This window comes from Triticum urartu, chromosome 3A (assembly GCF_056163025.1).
Source record: "Triticum urartu cultivar PI428250 chromosome 3A, HENAU_Tu73, whole genome shotgun sequence".
Classification (NCBI taxonomy): domain Eukaryota; kingdom Viridiplantae; phylum Streptophyta; class Magnoliopsida; order Poales; family Poaceae; genus Triticum; species Triticum urartu.
Genome location: NC_141875.1, coordinates 675,101,814 through 675,121,355, shown reverse-complemented (window position 1 = coordinate 675,121,355; position 19,542 = coordinate 675,101,814). Strand labels below are relative to the sequence as shown.

Sequence of the window (19,542 nt, the reverse complement as noted above, 5' to 3'; positions counted from 1 at the left end):
AGATTTGAAGGCAATATTTTTCTATTTGAAGAGGGACAGACTTTGAAGCCAAATATTTTCATGTCCAGTGTTGTGCTCACATTGTCAAATTTAGTGCAGGATGGGACAATATGCATGAAAACCTTTGTAATGAATCAAAGGGATACAATGAAGTACTTCGAGAAATCCCTTGCCCGGTTGCACAAATTTGTTGAGATTTACAGAAGTTTAGGCCTTGAAATTGGATGGCATTTGACCCTAGTTGTTTGCACAAGGTGGAGTTTGACTTACAAGATGCTGAAAATTGGCTGACCATATAGGCAAGCATTGGTGTCTTATGCTAATTCAGATGACAACTACAAGTGGAAGCCTACAAACAAAGAATGGGGGTGTTTTAGCTTATTGAGCCATTGTTGTTTGCTTTTGCTAGAGTGACTATGGACTTTTCAGGTCAATCATATCCCACCACAAACATATTTTATCCCCACATTGTCAGTATCAAAATTACTTAGAGAAAAGCCATGGTTCATAAGGACAAAAACTTACAATGTTATCACCCGCAAAAAAATTACAATGTTATGGGACATGATACGATGGACAAGTTTAACAAATATTGTGAAGAACCAAACAGTGTCATGGTTCTTGCCACCTTCCTGGATCCAAGGTACAAGATGAAGTATGTGGAGTGGTGGTTTGGGCAGATCTATGATGGGGATAAGGCTGAAACTGAGTTGTTTGATTTCAAGAAAGATTTGGACAAGTTGTATGAGAAATTTGATTCCCAAAAGAGGCAAAGCTGAACCTCAATGAAAGTATCCTTAGTTGCCACCCGCAGATTATGAGTTTCTCTCGTACTTCTCATCCACTTTTACAAAATGGTGTAAAAATGAGTTGAGAAACTATATGGATGATGCAAATGAGGCTACGGGTGCCAACTTCAACCTGCTAGAGTGGTGACAAATATGGCGAGATGGTTCTCAACTATCCCAGCTAGCTCGGTGTCTTCGGAATCCACTTTTTGCACGAGTGGAAGAATTCTAGATGATTATAGGAGCTCTCTAAAACCTTACTTGGTGAAGGCATTGGCCTGTGGTGGAAGTTATATCAAGGGTGCCCACAAAGACTTAAATGTGTTGGTATATTTCAATCTATGTCGATGTCATATGATTTCAATATTCATCATGTTATTGTCATAAATTAAAATTTTCATGTCTAACCTACACAAAACAAGGATGTGGAAGAAGACAAAGACGATGAGGATGTGGGGAAGGTCAAATTGCCTAAAAGTGTGGCAGATTGCAACTACTAGTAAGTATATTACTTCTAGGATTTTTTTAGTTCACTACAACTATTGTTACTTGTAGGCTTTTTCATTTACTATATAGCTATTGTTCCTTGTAGGCTACATTGGAGGGGGGAGACTATCAAGATGCCATTGTCAACTTTCCAGATGGAAGTAAATCAAGCAATGGATCTATGTTGGTCGTCACCATTAAATGATGGATAACTCTTGCATTGTTTATGTTGCCATTGAAATTTGGATGTGACATATGTCAACTTCTCAACTTTGGACTATGGGTACTTTATGTTTATTTTGTAATTGAACTTTTAACTATGGATGTTACATATGTATGTCGTCTTATTTTGCTAAACTTATGAATGGTTTATGTTCATCTTAAGTATTTTAGTGTTTTGTTGACCAAACTTGGGTGCATTTGATGTCTAAAATTTCAGTGTTGGCTCCATCCAAATTTCAGTGTCCTTGCTATGTACAATTTTTTGGTGTATTTGTTGTCAAAGTTTCAGTGTTGATGGCTTGATGGTGTCTGAATTTTAGTGTACTTGTTGTACAATTTTTTTTGGTGTACTAGCTGTCAAATTTCAATGTTGATGATGTCAAAATTTCAGTGAGCCATTGATCAAGTCATTTGCTGCATTTTTTTCATCTCTCAGTGAAAAGAGTTGCTTGTAGGACTTAGCAGTAGTTATCTGTAGCTGATGTGCAATGCACTGTCCATGCACATGAGCTGGCCGAGTTGGGCCAAGCCAGCACAAAGCTCGGGCCGAGCCTGGGAATGAGGCTGGCCTGAGCAGTTAGCTCCACCTGGCTTTGCTCGTGAGAGGCGAGCTAATGGCTGGCTCGGCCCGAGTTCTGCTAGCTCGGCTCGGCTCATGTCGAGGTTTAGCTTCCGGCACCATGTTCACCTCTTCTTACAGTCGTGCCATGTGTTGTACCCTTTTCGTATTCATTCTAATTATTTCTATCATTGAATATACGCAAATTTGTGTATTCGCGGAAAGAGTGCGATGAGGTGAAGCTCTGGCTACGGCCCAACTGAGCTCCACCAAACGCCCACCTGGTTGCTTAAAAATCAATGTGGATGTCTCGGGAGCGCTGACAGCAAGGGGAGGTGTTTATCTCAGCGTGCACTAGGCTGAACACACACTTGTGAAGATATGCTGAAGAACAGGAGACTGAAGGGTGTCCTTCTTGGTCTGTCAGTCTGCCCTCGCCTGACGCTAACGATGGGCTGCACATCAGTTTATGACTTCCTCGGGCAGCAAATTAAAGCATACCATTTTTGGTTTGTCTCTACACTGTATCCAGTCTTCACCGACATTAATTATAGGCTAGCAAAAGGGAAAGTCTTGAAGCTCGTGTTTCTGTTTCCATTGGTTTACAGCCTATAAGAATTCGCGTCGCGTCCGATCCGCCATGCTGCAGAGCTCAATTCGTTTCCTGCTGTGAGAGAGAGAGAGCGAGCGAGAGAGAGAGAGAGAGAGAGAGAGCAGGCGGCGGGGCCATGGTGTTGCCACCGTGGCCGCACGCGGCGGAGGTCACGGAGACGCACGTCTACAGCTCCGGTAGAGTTCTCCATCGCGTCGCCGGCCACCTCTCTCCGAGAAATCTCCCGAGCACCCTTCGCATCCACGGCGACGTGGTTGTGTCCCACGGGACGCGCAGGATCGGTGCCCACGCCAACTCGCCGGTGGGGTGGGGCATCGACGCCTCGTTCGACGACCGGGAGCCGTTCGACCACCAAGTCGAGGTCGCGGACCCTGCCGTCTTCCGGAACTACGAGGCCTGCCGCGACCTCATCCACGGCATGCTCGCCGACGGGCCAGTGACCGGCGACTACGACCTCGCCCCTGGGAACTGGGGCGACCATCTTCACCCGCAAATGGACTTCGTCGATGAGATCGGCCGCAAGATCGATAGACTTGACCTTGAAGGCGACGTCTCGCGCTTCGACATCGACACCCACGTGCCGTCACTGCTGGTATGTTTGGTTTACAGCCATCCACAGGCCCTAATCCGCGCCTGCAAAGAGGCCGACGCTGCCGCAGGAGCTCTGGCGGCACCCGGTCAGGAATGCGCGATTTGCCATTTGGAGTTGGAGACTGGTGACGAGGAGATCGTGAGGCTGCCGTGCTTCCACACCCACGTCTTCCACATCCCGTGCATCAAAGGGTGGTTCTATCAAGAGTCAAACTGCCCAATTTGCCGGCGTGAGATGGTGGATTACTTCGAATTTTGAAGGTTTGATTCTGAGATGAAATAGATCTCGAGCGGATCCAAAGATAAGCCGCTGTTAATCAATTATTAGGTAGCCAACAAATTCATACTATATTCTTTAGATGAAGATGGATTCAATGAGCAGTAGTGCATATATAGATCTTGCAGTCCTATCAAAGATGTGCTCAAGGCTTTAGATGAAGGTTTTATCGAAGAGGAGCTGTTGATAGATTACATATATAGCTGATGAACAATTCATATATTTTGTATTCTGTAGCTGAACATGGATTCAGTGAGCATGAGGGTTCTGTAGCTGATGTCTGTAGATCGAATATGAACATTTCATGTATGACATATCTGAAAATGAGCAATTGAGTTGGCTTTCGAGCGATACCATGATTTGGAGGGCTTGTCACAAATTTCATTGATAATTTTTTTATCAAAAAATTTCAATTTATTCTTTCAATTCGTTTTTAAAAGCATCAAGTAGAACATAGACGATACACACAACTACAACACTCTGCACAGACAACACATTAACGATGGTGCATTGTGGAGCTTCGTGATTAAAAAAATCACCACACATTTGCCTTGCAAACCATGGGAGCGTCTCATACCACAGGAAGAATAAGTTCTGTACGAGATGGATACGAGATACGAAACCTAACATTTGATATCTGCACGGCACCTATAATTGGTTTTCTTATTCCTCCTATCCTAAAGCTAAAGAGAGTGCAAGCACAAGCCTTTACTGTTAAAAACGGAGTCGTAGTATGAGGTCCCTCTTTCCTTCCCTAATTAGATTAACGCTAGCAGGTCTCTTTTCTTACTTCGTTTTGAGTAATGTATCCTTTACAGTAGTTTGTGAGTATGCTAACCAATGTGCTTGAATCTTTCAAATGGATTTGAAAGTCCAAGATAATGGACGTGTTAAAACAAAGGCACAATGATTTTGGCGTGTCTCCTGTGTGACTCAAGTAACAGTTTAGCTTCCACCATCAATTTAGCACTACACATGTGTTTGGCGTGGGCACACCTCAACATCTCTTGGTCTCCGAGTCGGAATCGGATTGGTTCGGCTTCTGTGGCTAAAGTGGGACTCCATGCAGATCTATTATGTGGCGTACGTGCTTGTATTCCTGCCAGGAATATTTAGAAAGAAATTATAATCTTCTATTTCATTGTGCTGCTAACTAGAGCTGCTTGGAGAGAAAGCAGCAAGACAGATCCTTTGCTTCTAAGATCTAGAGTGTTGCGTTGGTTTGTGAGTGTCTGCTAGTTTTCATACTACGAAGTCGTTCTCTCCTTCCCTCATTAGCGCTAGCAGGTGTCCTTCTGTTCCCTCATTAGAGTTATGTGTGCTACCAAATCTGCTTCAACCCTTTAAATGGATTTGGAAATCCAAGATAGAAATGAAGGAAAAGATATTTCTGTTGATCTTATTATCTGACCAGCTAAAATATAGGGTTGTGTGGAAACAGAGAAATTATAATATCAGCAATGTTTTAGCGTGTCGCTTCCGTGACTCAAGTAACATCTTGTTTTCCACTGCCCCTTTAGCATTACTTGATGGGAACGCCTCAACATCTCTTAGTCTCCAAATTGGAATCGGATTGATTTGGTTTCTCTTGCTAAACTGGGCTTCCGTGGAGAACTAGTATGATTAGTGTTTAATAATGCTGCCTGGAACATTTTGACAGAAGGAATAATATTCTATTTTAAGGTTTGCTGCAAACTAGAGCTGCATGAATTGAACACACCATGGAAGATCTTTTGCTTCTAGGTTGCCGCGTTAGTTAGTGAGATTAGGTCACTTTTGTCACTACGATATCGCTCTCTGCTTCGCGCATTAGCGTTAGTAGGTCTTATTTCTAGCCTTGTTAGAGTTAAGTGTCCTACCAAATTTGCTTGAACCCTTGTATTTTAGAAATTCAAGATAGTAATGAAGCAAAAGATCAAATGTCTCTTATTAGCTGACCTATAAACAAAAGTTGTACGTTAAAATAAAATTTTTATAATATCAGCAATGATATGGTGCGTCTCCTAGGTGACTCAACAAACATTTTATCTGCCACTGCCCGGAACAATCTCTTGGTGTCTTAATCTGAATCAGATTGATTTGGTTTCTCTTGCAAAAGTGGAATTCCAGGGAGATCTATAAGTGGCTACTATTTCTGCCTGGAATATTTGCAAACAAATAACAACCCTAGAAGGAGGAGCACTGCAACTAGTGCAAGGCATCACAAGCCTTCTTCGAGGGAGCATGTCCTTTCTTGTTTACTTTTCCCTTCTGAATAGTCATTTGTCATGCTTTGGTCGCAAACCACATATTGGTCATGCTCGACATGTGCATTTGTGTCTTTACATTGATCTGTACACACATTTTTGTCCCCTTACAATCACAAATATATGTTGTCAGAGAGCTCTGTCTACCAATGGTTAGATTATTGTTGGTACCATTGATAGGGCAAAACATGGAAATAAGACCGGTTCCCCACATAGGTTACCATGTAGGATTGTAGGGTCTGCCGGATCTGGTGTCTCCGTCCTCCGATGCGTGTGTTGTGTTGTGCGTGGTGCATGAAGGCGTGTCTAGCGCATGGCTACAGCCATGAACCGAGGTGGTTCTTGGCCTCAGGTGGCATGTCTCTGGTCCTGCCGGCATGGTTCTCGATATGGCTCAGAGGCTCGGGCTACGTTCGATGTCCCGCTTTCGATCGACGGTCGCGGACTTGGCAGGCGATGCTGGTTGGTGACCACCAGCGACCTCTGCAAGGTGTAGTTGTATGCTGCGTTGGTGGGCTTCTATGTTGGCAAGCTGATTCTTCGTGGTGGTGGTGCTTGGTTGACTTATCAAAGCCGGTGTAGGTTGGGTGTGTTGTGAGCTTGTATGAAGACTTTGTCTTGGCCTTGGGCCTATGACCGGTGATGGCAGCCGCTATGGTCGTCGTAGACCTTCTTGGAGGCATCGCTGTTGTGCTGCCGCACCCCTCCTGCATGGATCCATCTCCGGGGAAAACCCCTAATCCAGTGGAATCGGATGATGGCGGTGCCTGGAGTCATTTTCCCTCGTGAGGACTTCGTCCTTGGAGCTAGGCATTGATGCCTCTCTGGCGATGATGGCGGAGACGAGCGATGTCGAAGGCACAACAATGTGTGTGGTATTACCTTGGGTTGTTTTGCTGTGGTGAACTCAAAGCTGGGGAGGCGGGCCCCGATGGTGACGATGACAGACAGTAGGAGTTCTGTTCGGTGGTCTTCCGCAGGGCCAACCATGCATATTTTTCCTTCTGGGCTAGCTCTCCATCAAAGTCGGAGTTGCGCTACCTTCGATACGGGTGTATGGGTCTGGCACGTGTCTTCTTATGTTTCCACACAGCCTTACGGTGAGAGCTGGGTCGAGGTTTCTCGTAGTCGAAGTCGGAGTCGCTTGCTCGGAGACTATGGGGGGGGGGGGGGGGGATGACGGCCGTTGGGGAGACGTGATAATGATGCCGTCAGAGTGTATCTTGATGTGGCCCTCTTAGTTGAGTGGTGTGTAGGGTATGATGTGTGTGCTGCTCGGCAGTTTGTGATGGTTTTAGCCCGGTTTTCTTTTAAGTAACTTGGCAATTCTCTTTTGCTTAATTAATGATCGAGACAAAAAAAATTGCCTCCGTTTTAAAAGAATGTACCCTTAATTTCAGATACTCCTAATTTACCAGTGGAAAGTTTTACGAAACTGAAAAACATGTTTGTTTTGATGCAAAACAGATAGATGCGGATTGTCTACCTTACAGATGAAATTGATTTATTTTGTTTTACAAATTAAAGGTTGTAATGTTTGAGAATTAGTTTATATGGAGCTTTAACATTTTTTTCATCGGTAATATGCAGCTTGCTATACGAGATATACACAGAGCAAATAGTTGCGTGTGATATAAGTTGAACGACTGGTATGAAAGAACAGTAGCTGCGTGCATGTGATATTAGTTGAACGTGGTGCTTTAGCGTGCGTGCATATAGAAAAGTACAGTGCATATAGAAAAATAATAATATAATTTTCCATTCTTAAATAAATGTTAATCATGCACTTAAGAAATGTTAAATGTGCATAAAAAAAGTCTGATGTATAAGATAAATGTATGCAAACATATACAATGTGTATGGAACATAAGTAGACATAAAAAAATATAAGTTATCAAAAATATTATCATGTATTTGGGCAATGTTAAACGTATATATAAAAAATGTTCCTGATGTATACACAAAAGTAGAATGTGTATAAAAAAGTAGACATAAAAAATAAATATGTTTTGAAAAATGTTGACCATGAAATTGGAAATAATTAAATGTGTATATATATATATATAATGTTTCTGATGTACAAAAACATATACAATGTTGCTGATACAAGCTTTCATAAACCAATGGCTTGACTTTAATTTTCATATTGTTTTAAATTGTTTTCATAATAATTTTTTTAAGAATATCAATGTTGATATGCAACCTTGAACATTTGGTATGCATGTCCTTGGAAATTGATTGTTTTCGATGGAGTTGTCTAATATGCTTGCAACCAAATTAAGACTTGACTTGGATTACAAAAAAAACATATATCAAGGAGGCAAAAATAATGCTCTTATGCAAATGCTATCATTAATTAATAAAATATAGTTTGTTATTTTCATGGTAATACAAATATTTGTTGGGCACCGCCAAGGAGGAACGACAACAAATCCGTAAAGAGATACCTGGAACTAGACAGATATTTATATTGTCTAAATTAGAAACATCTTGAATACACTTAAAAAATCATCACATCTTTATGTTTTTGTGAAACGTCACTTATCATTTTTTTTTCATGTGGCATCATTCATGATTTGAAGAGATTTACGGATGTCTCGAGAGTGTGTATGAGAAGTAATTTTTTTTTCTCACCCGTTGCAACGCACGGGCATGTTTACTATAGTATAATATATTTAAATATGTAATATTTATGTGTCCCATTTAATTTGTCCAAAAAAATACATGAATTATTTATATTAAGTAATGTATATTATTTTAAAATTTTCACTAATTTTCTAATTATTTATTATAAACTTCTAAGTATTTTGTCATTTCATTTTCGGTTGTTATGGTTTTTATTTAGATAAAAAAGGCTGATTGGCTGGCCTGGCCTATTTGTCCTAATGGGCTAGGCCCATCTAGATCCCAGCAGTCCTCTCCCCCTCACTCACATCTCTCTCATTATCTTGGCCTCATCTGTCTCACTACCTCCTGCTTAGTAGGGTATATATCCACTAGCAAGCAATTATGTTCTCCAACCAGTTCTATAACCAAAATAACACAATAGCATTGTTAAGGCAAACAGTAGCATAATAGGGTATCACTACTAGGGAAAAGCCTAGTAGTAGCGTCGGTTTTAGGTATAGCAGTAGCGCGGGGGTACCGCGCTACTGCTACGACGCTACAGCTAAAGGATAGCAGTAGCATGGGTTCGCCCGCGCGACTGATATACCTACTTAGCAGTAGCGCTTCTGGTAGAAGGCGCTACTGGTAATTAGTAGCAGCGCGCCTCTCTATCCGCGCTACTACTTTTATTATTCTATTTTTTTCTGTTTTATGTCGTATTCATACACCATTATACAAGTTTTCATATAGTAGCAATTTAGAGGTTGTTTTTACATCGTAATGAGTTATTACATCATTGGATGAAAGAACCGTGAATGGATTTGCGTGACTTGGTCACTCTGGATCCATCCACTTGAAACTAATCCGCGGTTCTTTCATCCAATGATATAATAACTCATCATCATCATTATCATTATCATCATCATCATCATCATAATAATAATATCATTAACAACTTATCATCATAATACATCATCAACTCTAACACATTGTACCACATAATAACAACTTCTCATCATCATCATTGTCATAATCAACACTAACTAATTATTCTTAATACCTAGGACCTACTCATCTCTCCTAGGTAAAATACCATAAAAGAGATAAATCGGTCCATCTCCATAATGGAGAATGGAGATAAACCTATCTCCAACTTGTGGCTTGTGCGCAATCATGTTGTCTCCAATTAGTTGCGTGTGCGCATTCATCACTTTGCTCCATTCTTTGATTTTGAGCCTTCCATCATTTGAAAAAATTGAGTATGTATTATAGCAAGCTTTTGAAGGAGTTGATCGTAAGTTAATCATATGCATATAACCTTCGGTAAACAGCATGTAAGGCACAACCTCCTTCGGGAGCCTCTATTGGAAAACGTAATAATAACATATATGGTTAGCAATGTAGTTTATATACTTAAGAATAATGTATGCAATAAAGTTACATCATTAACAAAATCTTACCAAGTTTTTGGCAATGAAGTTACCATCACGCAATTTATGCACTAGTGGCACGTATCCAGTAAAATTTGGGATGATAAAATGATTGGTTTTAAAGGCATCAACATCATCTATGAATGAGACAAGATAACCTTTCTCCTCACAATTAAGCTCGGAGTCATAGCTGTAGTATGTCCTGTCTACAGCCTTCCGAGTATTTTTGGAAGATACGAAATAAGCTGACAATTATAAATAAAGATGTTTAGTACCGATGAACACCAAATATTTTAAAATTAACAATAAGTTACTTAATTTAACAAATTAGTTTGACAAACTCACATTTAGGCAAAACTGAAGGCATATCCACATCCACCCAGATATCGATATTATCATCATCATCTTCGGGACGAACATAAAATGTTATTTGCATACCCTCGTCAAATCCATATGTCTTGCAGAGAGCTTCCCAATTAGAGCAACCAAAATGGGAGTGATTGTATATATTGAACAGCTTAACCAGAAACACATAACCATGTTTAGTTCTTAAGTGAGCCCTCCTCGTCTCCGTATTCTCAAAGTCTTTGAAACCGAGCTTCTGTAATACATATGGTCTTGCATGGCACGGGGTGTACTAATCGAATTGAAAAAAAATTCAGGAATTAAACGTTGACCAAAAGAAGCACAAGTGATGATATTAATTATGTTGAAATGCTTGTCGTTGCGTAACGTACAAACATCAAAGGTTTCGTCCAGCTTCAAGGTGAAAAACCTGTCATTTTGCAGGTGAGGATACTCGTCGCACAAACCCTGGTCATCGTGGCAATAATCGCACTCCAGGATCCTATCATCATCAGACATCTCCTGTGTTCAAAATTGAAAGAATAAACTTCTAAATATTCATCACGGGTTGACTTTCAGTCTGTCGAGTCTTCCTTGAAAACTCTTATCTCATGTGGTGTATATGGTGGGCACTCCCTCTCTGATATATTCGACCGTCGGTGATGCTCGATCCTCCCTTCATCCCCGAATGCATTACACCAAATTCTCGGGATTCTTCATCTCTGACATTTGCGACCGTTGGTGATGGTCGACCATGTGAGAGGACGAGAGAGCCCCACCAGCGCGGGCGCTAACCAGGCTTTGCCCGGCCACGCCCTCTGGCGGTGCCAAGGAAGGATGGAGGTGGGGAGGGAACCGGCAGGGGCCGGAGTTGAGCGCGCCAGTGCAGCTAGAGGAGCCGCACGGGAGCGATACTTTTTTCAGGATCGGGAGAGGACATTACTGAGTGGCTTTTACAAGGGGCATTGGTTGTTGATTCAGTAAGATAGCATCTATTCTGGGCTCATTGTCGCATGAAATCCCAGGTAGGCAAAAATACAACTGCACTTTCGCTCACTGTTGACACTAGAGTTTTCCTTAAGCTGCACCCATACGTTCAGTCATCTGTCGTCAGAAGAGCAAAGCATAAACTGTCCTCCAAGTACTATGGTCCTTACACAATCACCGAGGAGATTAGTTATTTGGCTTACCAACTTGAGATTCCTAGCTCCAGCAGAATACGCCTTGTATTCCATGTGTTACACCTGAAATTCCCTTCTCATCATCACGTTTCATGTATCTGCTGCACATCCTCCTGCTGATGCTTTGCTTCAGGTTCCCGGTAATTGCTATGCAACTTGGAATGGAAGGGACAGCCACTAGCTGCCTTGTAACTGCTATGCACTAGAGGTTGGTAGGAAAGCATCTGATAAACCCTGCTCAACAGTTGTGAAGATTCTGAAGGGACGGAGACTGAAGGTGTCGTTTTTGGTCTGTCAGTCTGTCCTCGTCTCACGCTACGTTTTTGGCACATCAGTTTATGACGCCCTAGGGCAGCAAATTGAAGCTCACCATTTTTGGTTTGTCTCTAAACTGTATCCAGTCTTCAACGATATTAATTACAGGGAGCGAAAGGGAAAGTCTTCAAGCTCGTCATACATATCTCTTCCAACGGTCACAGACTCACAGGCAGTGGGCCCACTTTCCATTTCCAGATGGAGACCCTCAGCAGATTCCTTCAGTTTACAGCCGGTCCTCCTTCCTTCCTTCGCCTATAAGAAATCGCGTTCCTTGGAGAGACTAGGGGAGAGAGAGAGAGAGAGAGTGATAGATAGATAGAGAGAGAGAGAGAAGGCGCCGGGGCCATGGTATTGCCACCGTGGCCGCACGCGCCGGAGGTCACGGAGACGCACGTCTACGGTGGTGGGAGAGTTCTCCTACGCGTCTTCCACCACCGCAAGCCGTGCCATCTCCCGAGCTCCCTGCACATCCATGGCGACGTGGTTGTGTCGCATGGGAGGCGCAGGATCGGGACCCACGCCAACTCGCCGGCGGGGTGGAGCATCGATTCCTCGTTCGACGACCGGGCGCCCTTCGACCACCGCGTAGAGGTCGCGGATCCTGCTGTCTTCCGGAACTACGAGGCCTGCCGCGACCTCATCCACCGCATGCTGGCTGACGGGCCGGTTACCGGCGACTACGATCTCGCCCCCGCGAACTGGGGGGACCATGATCACCCGCAAATGGACTATGCCGATGAGATCGGCCGCAAGATTGGCAGACTTGAGGGAGACGCCCTGCGCTTCGACATCGACCTCCACTTGCCGTCACTGCTGGTATGTTTGGTTTTCAGCCATCCACAGGCCCTAATCCGCGTGTGCAAAGAGGCCGACGCTGCTGCAGGAGCTCTCGCGGCACCCGGTCAGGAATGCGCAATTTGCCATTTGGACTTGGAGACTGGTGACGAGGAGATCGTCAGGCTGCCGTGCTTCCACGCCCATGCCTTCCATACCCCGTGCATCAAACAGTGGTTCTATCAACAGTCAAAGTGCCCAATTTGTCGGCGTGAGGTGCCGGATTACTTCGGCTTTAGATTCTGAGATGAAATATATACCAGATCCCGCCGAACAAATTTATATAAATTCTTTAGATGAAGATGGATTAAATCAGTACTAGTCCATAGATCTTGCATTCCTATCAAAGATGAGCTGAAAGATTTAGATGAAGGTTCTATCAAAGACGAGCTGTTAATAGATTACATAGCCGATCGATGACAATTCATATATTTTATATTCTGTAGCTGAAGATGGATTCACAGTGAGCATATTAGTCTATAGATCGAAAATGAACATTCCTGTGTAACATATGCGAAAATGAGCAATTGAATTGTCCTTCGAGAGATAACATGGTATGAATGAGTGGAGGATTTTTCACAAATTTCAGCGTGATGATTTCTTTTTATCAAACAGTTTCAGCTTGTTTCTTTCAGTTCTTTTTTAAAGCATCAACTACTAGAACATAAACGATACGCACACACCCTGCACAGAAAACACTTAAAGGAAGGATCTTTCTGGAGCTTCGTAATTAACAAAATCACCACGTTTGCCTTTCAAACCATGGGAACATTTCCTACCACAGGAAGAACAAGTTCTATATGAGATGGATAACAGAAACAGATACAAATCCTGATATTTGATAATTGACAAGATGGGGGTACAAGTATCTCCACAGGACCTATGTTTGGTTCTCTTATTCCTCCAATCCTAAAGCTCAAGATAGTAGTGCAAGCACAAGTCTTCACTTTTAAAACGGAGTTTGTGGGTGTATGATCGCTTTTCGTAGTACGGCGCTGCTCTTCCCTAGGTTTGGTCTCTTTTCTTCAACCTACTTCAATACTTCAAATGGGTTTGGAAATCCAGGATACTAGATAATTGAAGGGGCGCGTTGCCACGCCTGTCTATTTATACGATAAAATGATAAAGAAATGTAAATAAATGCCACATAAAACACATTAAATTTGCATAAAGACAAACATATATATTATTCAAGGGAAAACTCAAGGCTCATGGATACAAATTGGCTTGGTATATGACAGCATACACAACAATGTTCACGGACTACAACTAATTAATACCAAGACATAAACAGCAGAAAAATAAAAATGTATGGCTCGTGGAGAGGTAATAGTCCAGTCATCCAAAGACTCAGCAGGAAAAATGTATGGGATTAACATGGATCCTGGAATAAGATTCCAGATGGTGACCAAAAACTTATTGCAATAAATACAAGGAGGAGAGCTATAAGAGGAATTTTTGCCCTATATATCCTTGACAAAGCAAATTAAATTTACCAAGTGTACTTTGTTTCCCTGTTTAGCATCGTCTGGGTATACTTCTATCAAATTCATTGAGCATAATGCAATCCCAACAAAATGTAAGTTTGAGAAGGCAAAGATTCTAATATCACAAATAAAAAATGGTATGATCAGCGAGATATAAACCAATATAAATATATCAAGAACAAATTAGACGTGGATGTTTCCTTGTTATATCTGTCAAAGCGCACTTCATCTGTGTTATCCATAAATTAGGAAGTAACTTGAAAAATTTGAAAGAGCAAATCAACTCATGAGATTACCAACAAATAGCTAATAAAGGAATGGGATATGACGGTGGAAAATCATGACAGCCATGCACTCAATCAATAGACTGCAAATTTGTTTTCTCCAACAGAAAGCAACATATATACCTTACAGCAAATGTGATACGCATAACAACTGTGTAATAATTGAATGGTAAAAATAGGAAAGAACCTGGTAAAATTCAAGCATGAAGACAGAATCTTTGTAAGGTACAAATATCATGAGAAGAAACCCATATAAGATGTTCTGGCTGATATAAATACATACCGAGAATCATTAAAGAGAATATCAATTTGGGGCTGAGCGGATGCGTCCACCTGAGTGTCTACATCCAGTTTGTTGACAGCGAAGGGCTCTGGACACTAATTGCCATTATTTAAGAGTGAGCTGCAGCAGAACAAAAGAATTAATCCTACAAACTAATTCACAATGAAATCTCACATTTAGGATAGATCATGGTCTTAGTTTTTCGAACAACCATAAGCTATCACATATACCCCACAACTTTGCAACAATAGGATGACTTGAGTTTTAAAAACTGATAGTATTTAGTAAAAAATTGAAAAACTTTGTCTTTTAGTACTATATCATGTGAGATAGTTACAGTATATTGTAGAGAGATCTATGATTTGAGTGTATTTGGCTAGTAGTCGTACTGGTTTCAAGGGCTAGCTAAGTGGCAGATAGATTCAAGTACTCCAGTTTATTGATTTCATCTAGGGAGGCTGATCGAGTTAAGAAGACATCATCAAATATGTTTATTTATAAGAACCCAATTATCAGTGCTGACCAATAAACACTTGAACCAGATAATGCAAAATTAACCACTGATGAGATTGCGCATGTGATAGGATTAAAAAAAATGCACTTGTAATTGGGTTACCAGGGTCGCTTCCCAGACTTGAGGATGTGCGCATCATAGCACAATGTGACTGACTGGAGCAGAGATGCGGGCGTGGTCCCTGGCACACAAATCAACAATTGGTGACCATCTAGTCAACCGCCTAATGTCATAACTCCATCTACCTTCTAGGAAAGTAACATCATTAACCCAGGGATCAAAGTAAGACGATCTTACTGACCTGCAACCAAGGAATAATGCGGTAGATGAGATTGTCTAAATCATGACATGATATTGTTTTAGAAAATAATGCATGAGTAGTTCTTATTTTTCACAAGAGTTGATAAGTCACAACAATTTTTAAAATTTCACCAAACCTCCTTCAATTATTTTAAAATCACACATTATAAGTTATATGTGTTCAATTAATCATCTATCCCACTGGAATTACAGGGATCGGGTTTCCTAGGAAATCTTGCAAGCAAGTTTGAATTAGGACATAGTGTATGCTTTGTTGCTGATTTCCTCCATAGGACATTCTGTAACAACTCAACAGAAGCAGTTACCTTTGCTTCACAAGATTACAGTAACCTGTAAAGTTTATATGGTACACTCAATTAACACCACAATAAGATGAGAAAATAACAAAGGAGGAACTAAAACCATGAAAGGTATTTTGGATCGTAGGGCGTAATAATGTTATGTAATGATTAAAATGCAATGACATAAGAAAATATTTCCACAAGTGAGTAGACATGATAAGAACTAAGGAGTTGCTTTGCTGTACTAAAAAAGACTTTATTGTACTGCTTTCCCTCTGCAGAATGAATTGTATAAAGTTGATGTAATCAACAAATCAAATGACCAGTTAATTACTATGCAAGCCTATGTATTATTGCTAAATAACATGTTTTATTATCCTTAATGACTGTGCTGTCAGGATTCTCTATAGTAGAAAATCCCTCATTTCAACTATTTAAATATAGAAGAGTGTTCATGCCATCAATTTTGAACATCTTTTAGTGCATCATGATCCAACAAATAAAAATGAGTCAATCATGTGAGCAAAACTGGGTGGAATCTAGCCCATCTTAACAAATAAAAAAGAGTGTACGCATTGTTGTCGCTGATGCTGCCGTCTTCGTTCTTCTTGGTGGACTTGCTGCCTCGGATAAATCAGTGCCTGCTGTCAAGATGTCCAACGTGACATTGGAAATATTTTCCTTCTGCTCCTCCAAGTACATGAGCAGGCATGTACTGATGATGCTGCCGCTGCTGCAGCTGCTCTTCCCGAACTCCACATGTAATCACCTTCTGTAAGGGGGGACACAATACCACTACATTAGCACACTTGAAATATTTTGCATACACTTGTACTACCTGACTGAAGCATTGAAACTTTTAATAAACGCTCGGAGAGAGAGAGAGAGAGAGAGAGAGAGAGAGAGAGAGGTACATATGTTTTTTAATCCAGTCAGAAACACAACTGATGCTGAAAATTTGTGTTCTTCGAAAACAAAAATTACCAATGTCCTACTACATCGTGCAGTAAACATGGCCATCGATTCTAGAAACCGAATCCCCAGTCGTCCCAGCGATCAAGGAACGAATCGCGCTCGCAGAACCAACAGGACTAACCAAGTAACCAATCCCCACGGGAACAAGATAAAAACAGAGTAGCGCACAGCACACAGGCGGAGACAACCGCTGCCACGGGTGGCTAGATCAGAGCAGAGGAGAAAGAGAGAGACACACCTGCTCGATGAGCTCCATGGGCGTCAACCCAGGCTGCCGCGCTGCTGGTGCATCCCCACCGCCGTCGATGCCGGCCATAACCTGCAGCATGTGGGCGCAGGTCCAGTGGCCCGACCGCTCGCCCCCACGCCTCAGCCTTGCCGAATCGAACCCCCTCCGCAACCCCGGACGCACAAATCCCCCACCCTCACTCCCCACGCACACGACGCGTCATCTAAATACCTAGGTCGCGCGAGGCACGATGGACGTCGATGGATTTCTCTTAACGGTGAAGAGCACGTGTGCGATTTAGGATGGTTACCGCCGCTCGAGGTCGAGGACGGAGGAGTAAGATCCACTGCTCGAGGTCGTGGTCGGCGGCGGCGGTGGTCGAGGTCGCCAGAAAGAAGAGGAGACGTCGGGGGGAGGAGGCGCTGCGAGAACGAAGTAGCTGTGAGACGGGTGCGTGATATCAGTGGGCCGTGCTTACCCTCTCTAGGCCCAATCAACCAGCGTAGTCGGATTTTTCCGCCGGAGTAGCTGCACAGGAGGTAAACTGCGCTGAAACAAAGATCGGACGGCCAGAAACGATCCAAACGCGAAATCCGACGGCCAAAATGGCTAAGGACGTGAGAGAGCTCGGTTTAGATTCGGTTATACTGTCCTAAAATAACAACGACAATGTTTGGTGTGTCTCCTGTGTGACTTGACATTTTATATTCCACTGCCATTTTTGCACTACCTGCTGGGCACGCCTGAAAATCTCTTGGTCTCCGAATCAGAATCGTATGAAGTGTTTAGGTTGCTGCCAGAAATACTTGGAAGGAAAGAATAATCTTCTATTTCAAGGTGTGATGCCGACTATTAGAGCTGCTTGTCGGGATCCCTGGCAGCAAGACATATTTTTTACTTATAAGGTTTAGAGTGCCGCGATAGTTTGTGAGTGTGCATCACTTTTCATAGTACAACATGCATCACTCTCGCCTTCCCTCATTAGTTCTACCAGCTGACCTTTTGTTCCCTTGTTAAAGTTATGTATGCTACCAAATCTGTTTGATATCCAACATAGTAATGAAGGGTAAGATCTTTGCATGGATCTTATTATCTGACCAGCTAAACACTAGGAATGTGTTGAAACAGAGAAGTTATAATATAGGTAATATTTAGGGTGTCGCTTCCACGACTCAAGTTACATTTTATCTACCACACTTCTTCCAGCATTATTTGATTGGCAGGCCTCAACGAATCTCGGTCTCCGAATCAGAATCAGAATGATTTGGTTTCTCTTGCTAAAATGGGCTTCCGTGGAGATCTACTATGTTAAGTCTTTACTATTGCTGGTGGTATATTTGAAAAGAAATAATAATATTCTACTGCAAGGTAGGCTCCCAACTAGAACTGCATTAAGGGAACACACCAAAGGCAGACCTTTTGCTTCTAAGTTTTAGGGTGCCGCATTAGTTAGTGAGTGTAAGTCGCTTTTGCTAGTACGGCATGGATCTCTGCTTTCCTCCCTAGCGTTAGTAGGTTGTGTTTCTACTCTCATTATAGTTAAGTGTCCAACCAAATTATCTTGAACCCTCAAATAAATTTTGGAAATGCAAGATAGTAGTGAAGCAAAAGATCTTCTGATGGCTCCTATTATCTGACCCGCTAAACCCTAGGAATATGTTTAAAAAAGACGTTATAATATCGGCAATGATACGATAGTTCTCCTATGTGACTCAAGAAAACATTTATCTGCCTCTGCCTCTTTAACATTACTTTCTTCATAGACCTCAACAACTCTTGGTGTCCGAATCATAATCAGATTGTTTTGGTTTCTTTGGCTGAAGAGGAATTCCATGGCGATCTATTTTGTTAAGTGGTTACTATTGCTGCCTAGAATATTTCCAAAGAAATAACAACTCTTGAAGGAGGAGCACTGCTACTACTACAGGCACTACGAGCCTTCTTCTTCAAGGGAGTAGGTTATTGCTTGTTTGCCCCGCCCTTCAGAATAGTGTTTTGTCAAGGTTTGGTTGCAAACCACACACACTGGTCATGCTCAACATGTGCATTTGTGTCTTTTCGTTGATGTAAACAAACATTTTTGTTCCGTTGTAACACATGGATACTCTTACAAATATATGTTGTTGAGGAGCTCTACCAACAGTACCGCAAAAAAATTGTGCATGAGTTTCATTGTCTTTGCTTAGAGCCAAAGAACTGATGCTCGGCGAAGACAACCTAAGCCGAATATGGCTCTCAGCGAAAACACAAACTCAGCAGAGGCGGTACATTGCTGAGAGCCAGGTAACTTGTACCTGGCAATCAAAGAAGGTTGGCTTATGGCAACTATGGCGAGTTCCTGTGAGCCAGCACTGGGCACAGTTTGTGCTACGTGGCGAAGACGGTGCTTGTTGCGTGCTCCGTCACAGCAGGCTGCTTTGCCCAGCGTGTCTCACAGAAGATACCCGGCCAAAGCCTTGTGACTATATAATCTCAGTGCGCGCAACGGTTCAGTTGCAACCTAACCCTAGCCATCACTTTCTCCTTCCCACTGCCGCCGGGTTGCCACGCCTCGTCCTCCACACAGGCGACACTAAGACACCCCGCCCCCATACATTTCCCTCACCATCGGTGTCTCCAACAGCCGACTCCACGTCCGGACGCCCCGTCCCGACCCCTCCTCTTCGGTGGC

The 19,542-nt window shown here is 42.4% G+C and overlaps 2 protein-coding genes and 1 pseudogene across 2 annotated transcripts; 2 read left to right on the top strand and 1 right to left on the bottom strand.

Annotated features, from left to right (window-relative positions):
* Nucleotides 1-273: 273 nt before the first annotated feature.
* Nucleotides 274-779, top strand: LOC147981418 (zinc finger BED domain-containing protein RICESLEEPER 2-like; annotated as a pseudogene).
* Nucleotides 780-2,783: 2,004 nt separating this feature from the next.
* LOC147981417 (uncharacterized) lies at nt 2,784-3,518 on the top strand. Its single transcript, XM_087515959.1, has one exon. The coding sequence runs from the start codon at nt 2,784-2,786 to the stop codon at nt 3,516-3,518; it is 735 nt and encodes a 244-aa protein (XP_087372085.1).
* A 10,194-nt stretch (nt 3,519-13,712) lies between these two features.
* LOC147981416 (uncharacterized) lies at nt 13,713-16,970 on the bottom strand. The gene is made up of 5 exons (XM_087515958.1): nt 16,881-16,970; nt 16,368-16,439; nt 15,711-15,716; nt 15,168-15,246; nt 13,713-14,639 (listed from the first exon to the last, which is right to left on the bottom strand). The coding sequence occupies exons 1-5, from the start codon at nt 16,968-16,970 to the stop codon at nt 14,503-14,505; spliced, it is 384 nt and encodes a 127-aa protein (XP_087372084.1). The 3' UTR covers nt 13,713-14,502.
* Nucleotides 16,971-19,542: the final 2,572 nt, after the last annotated feature.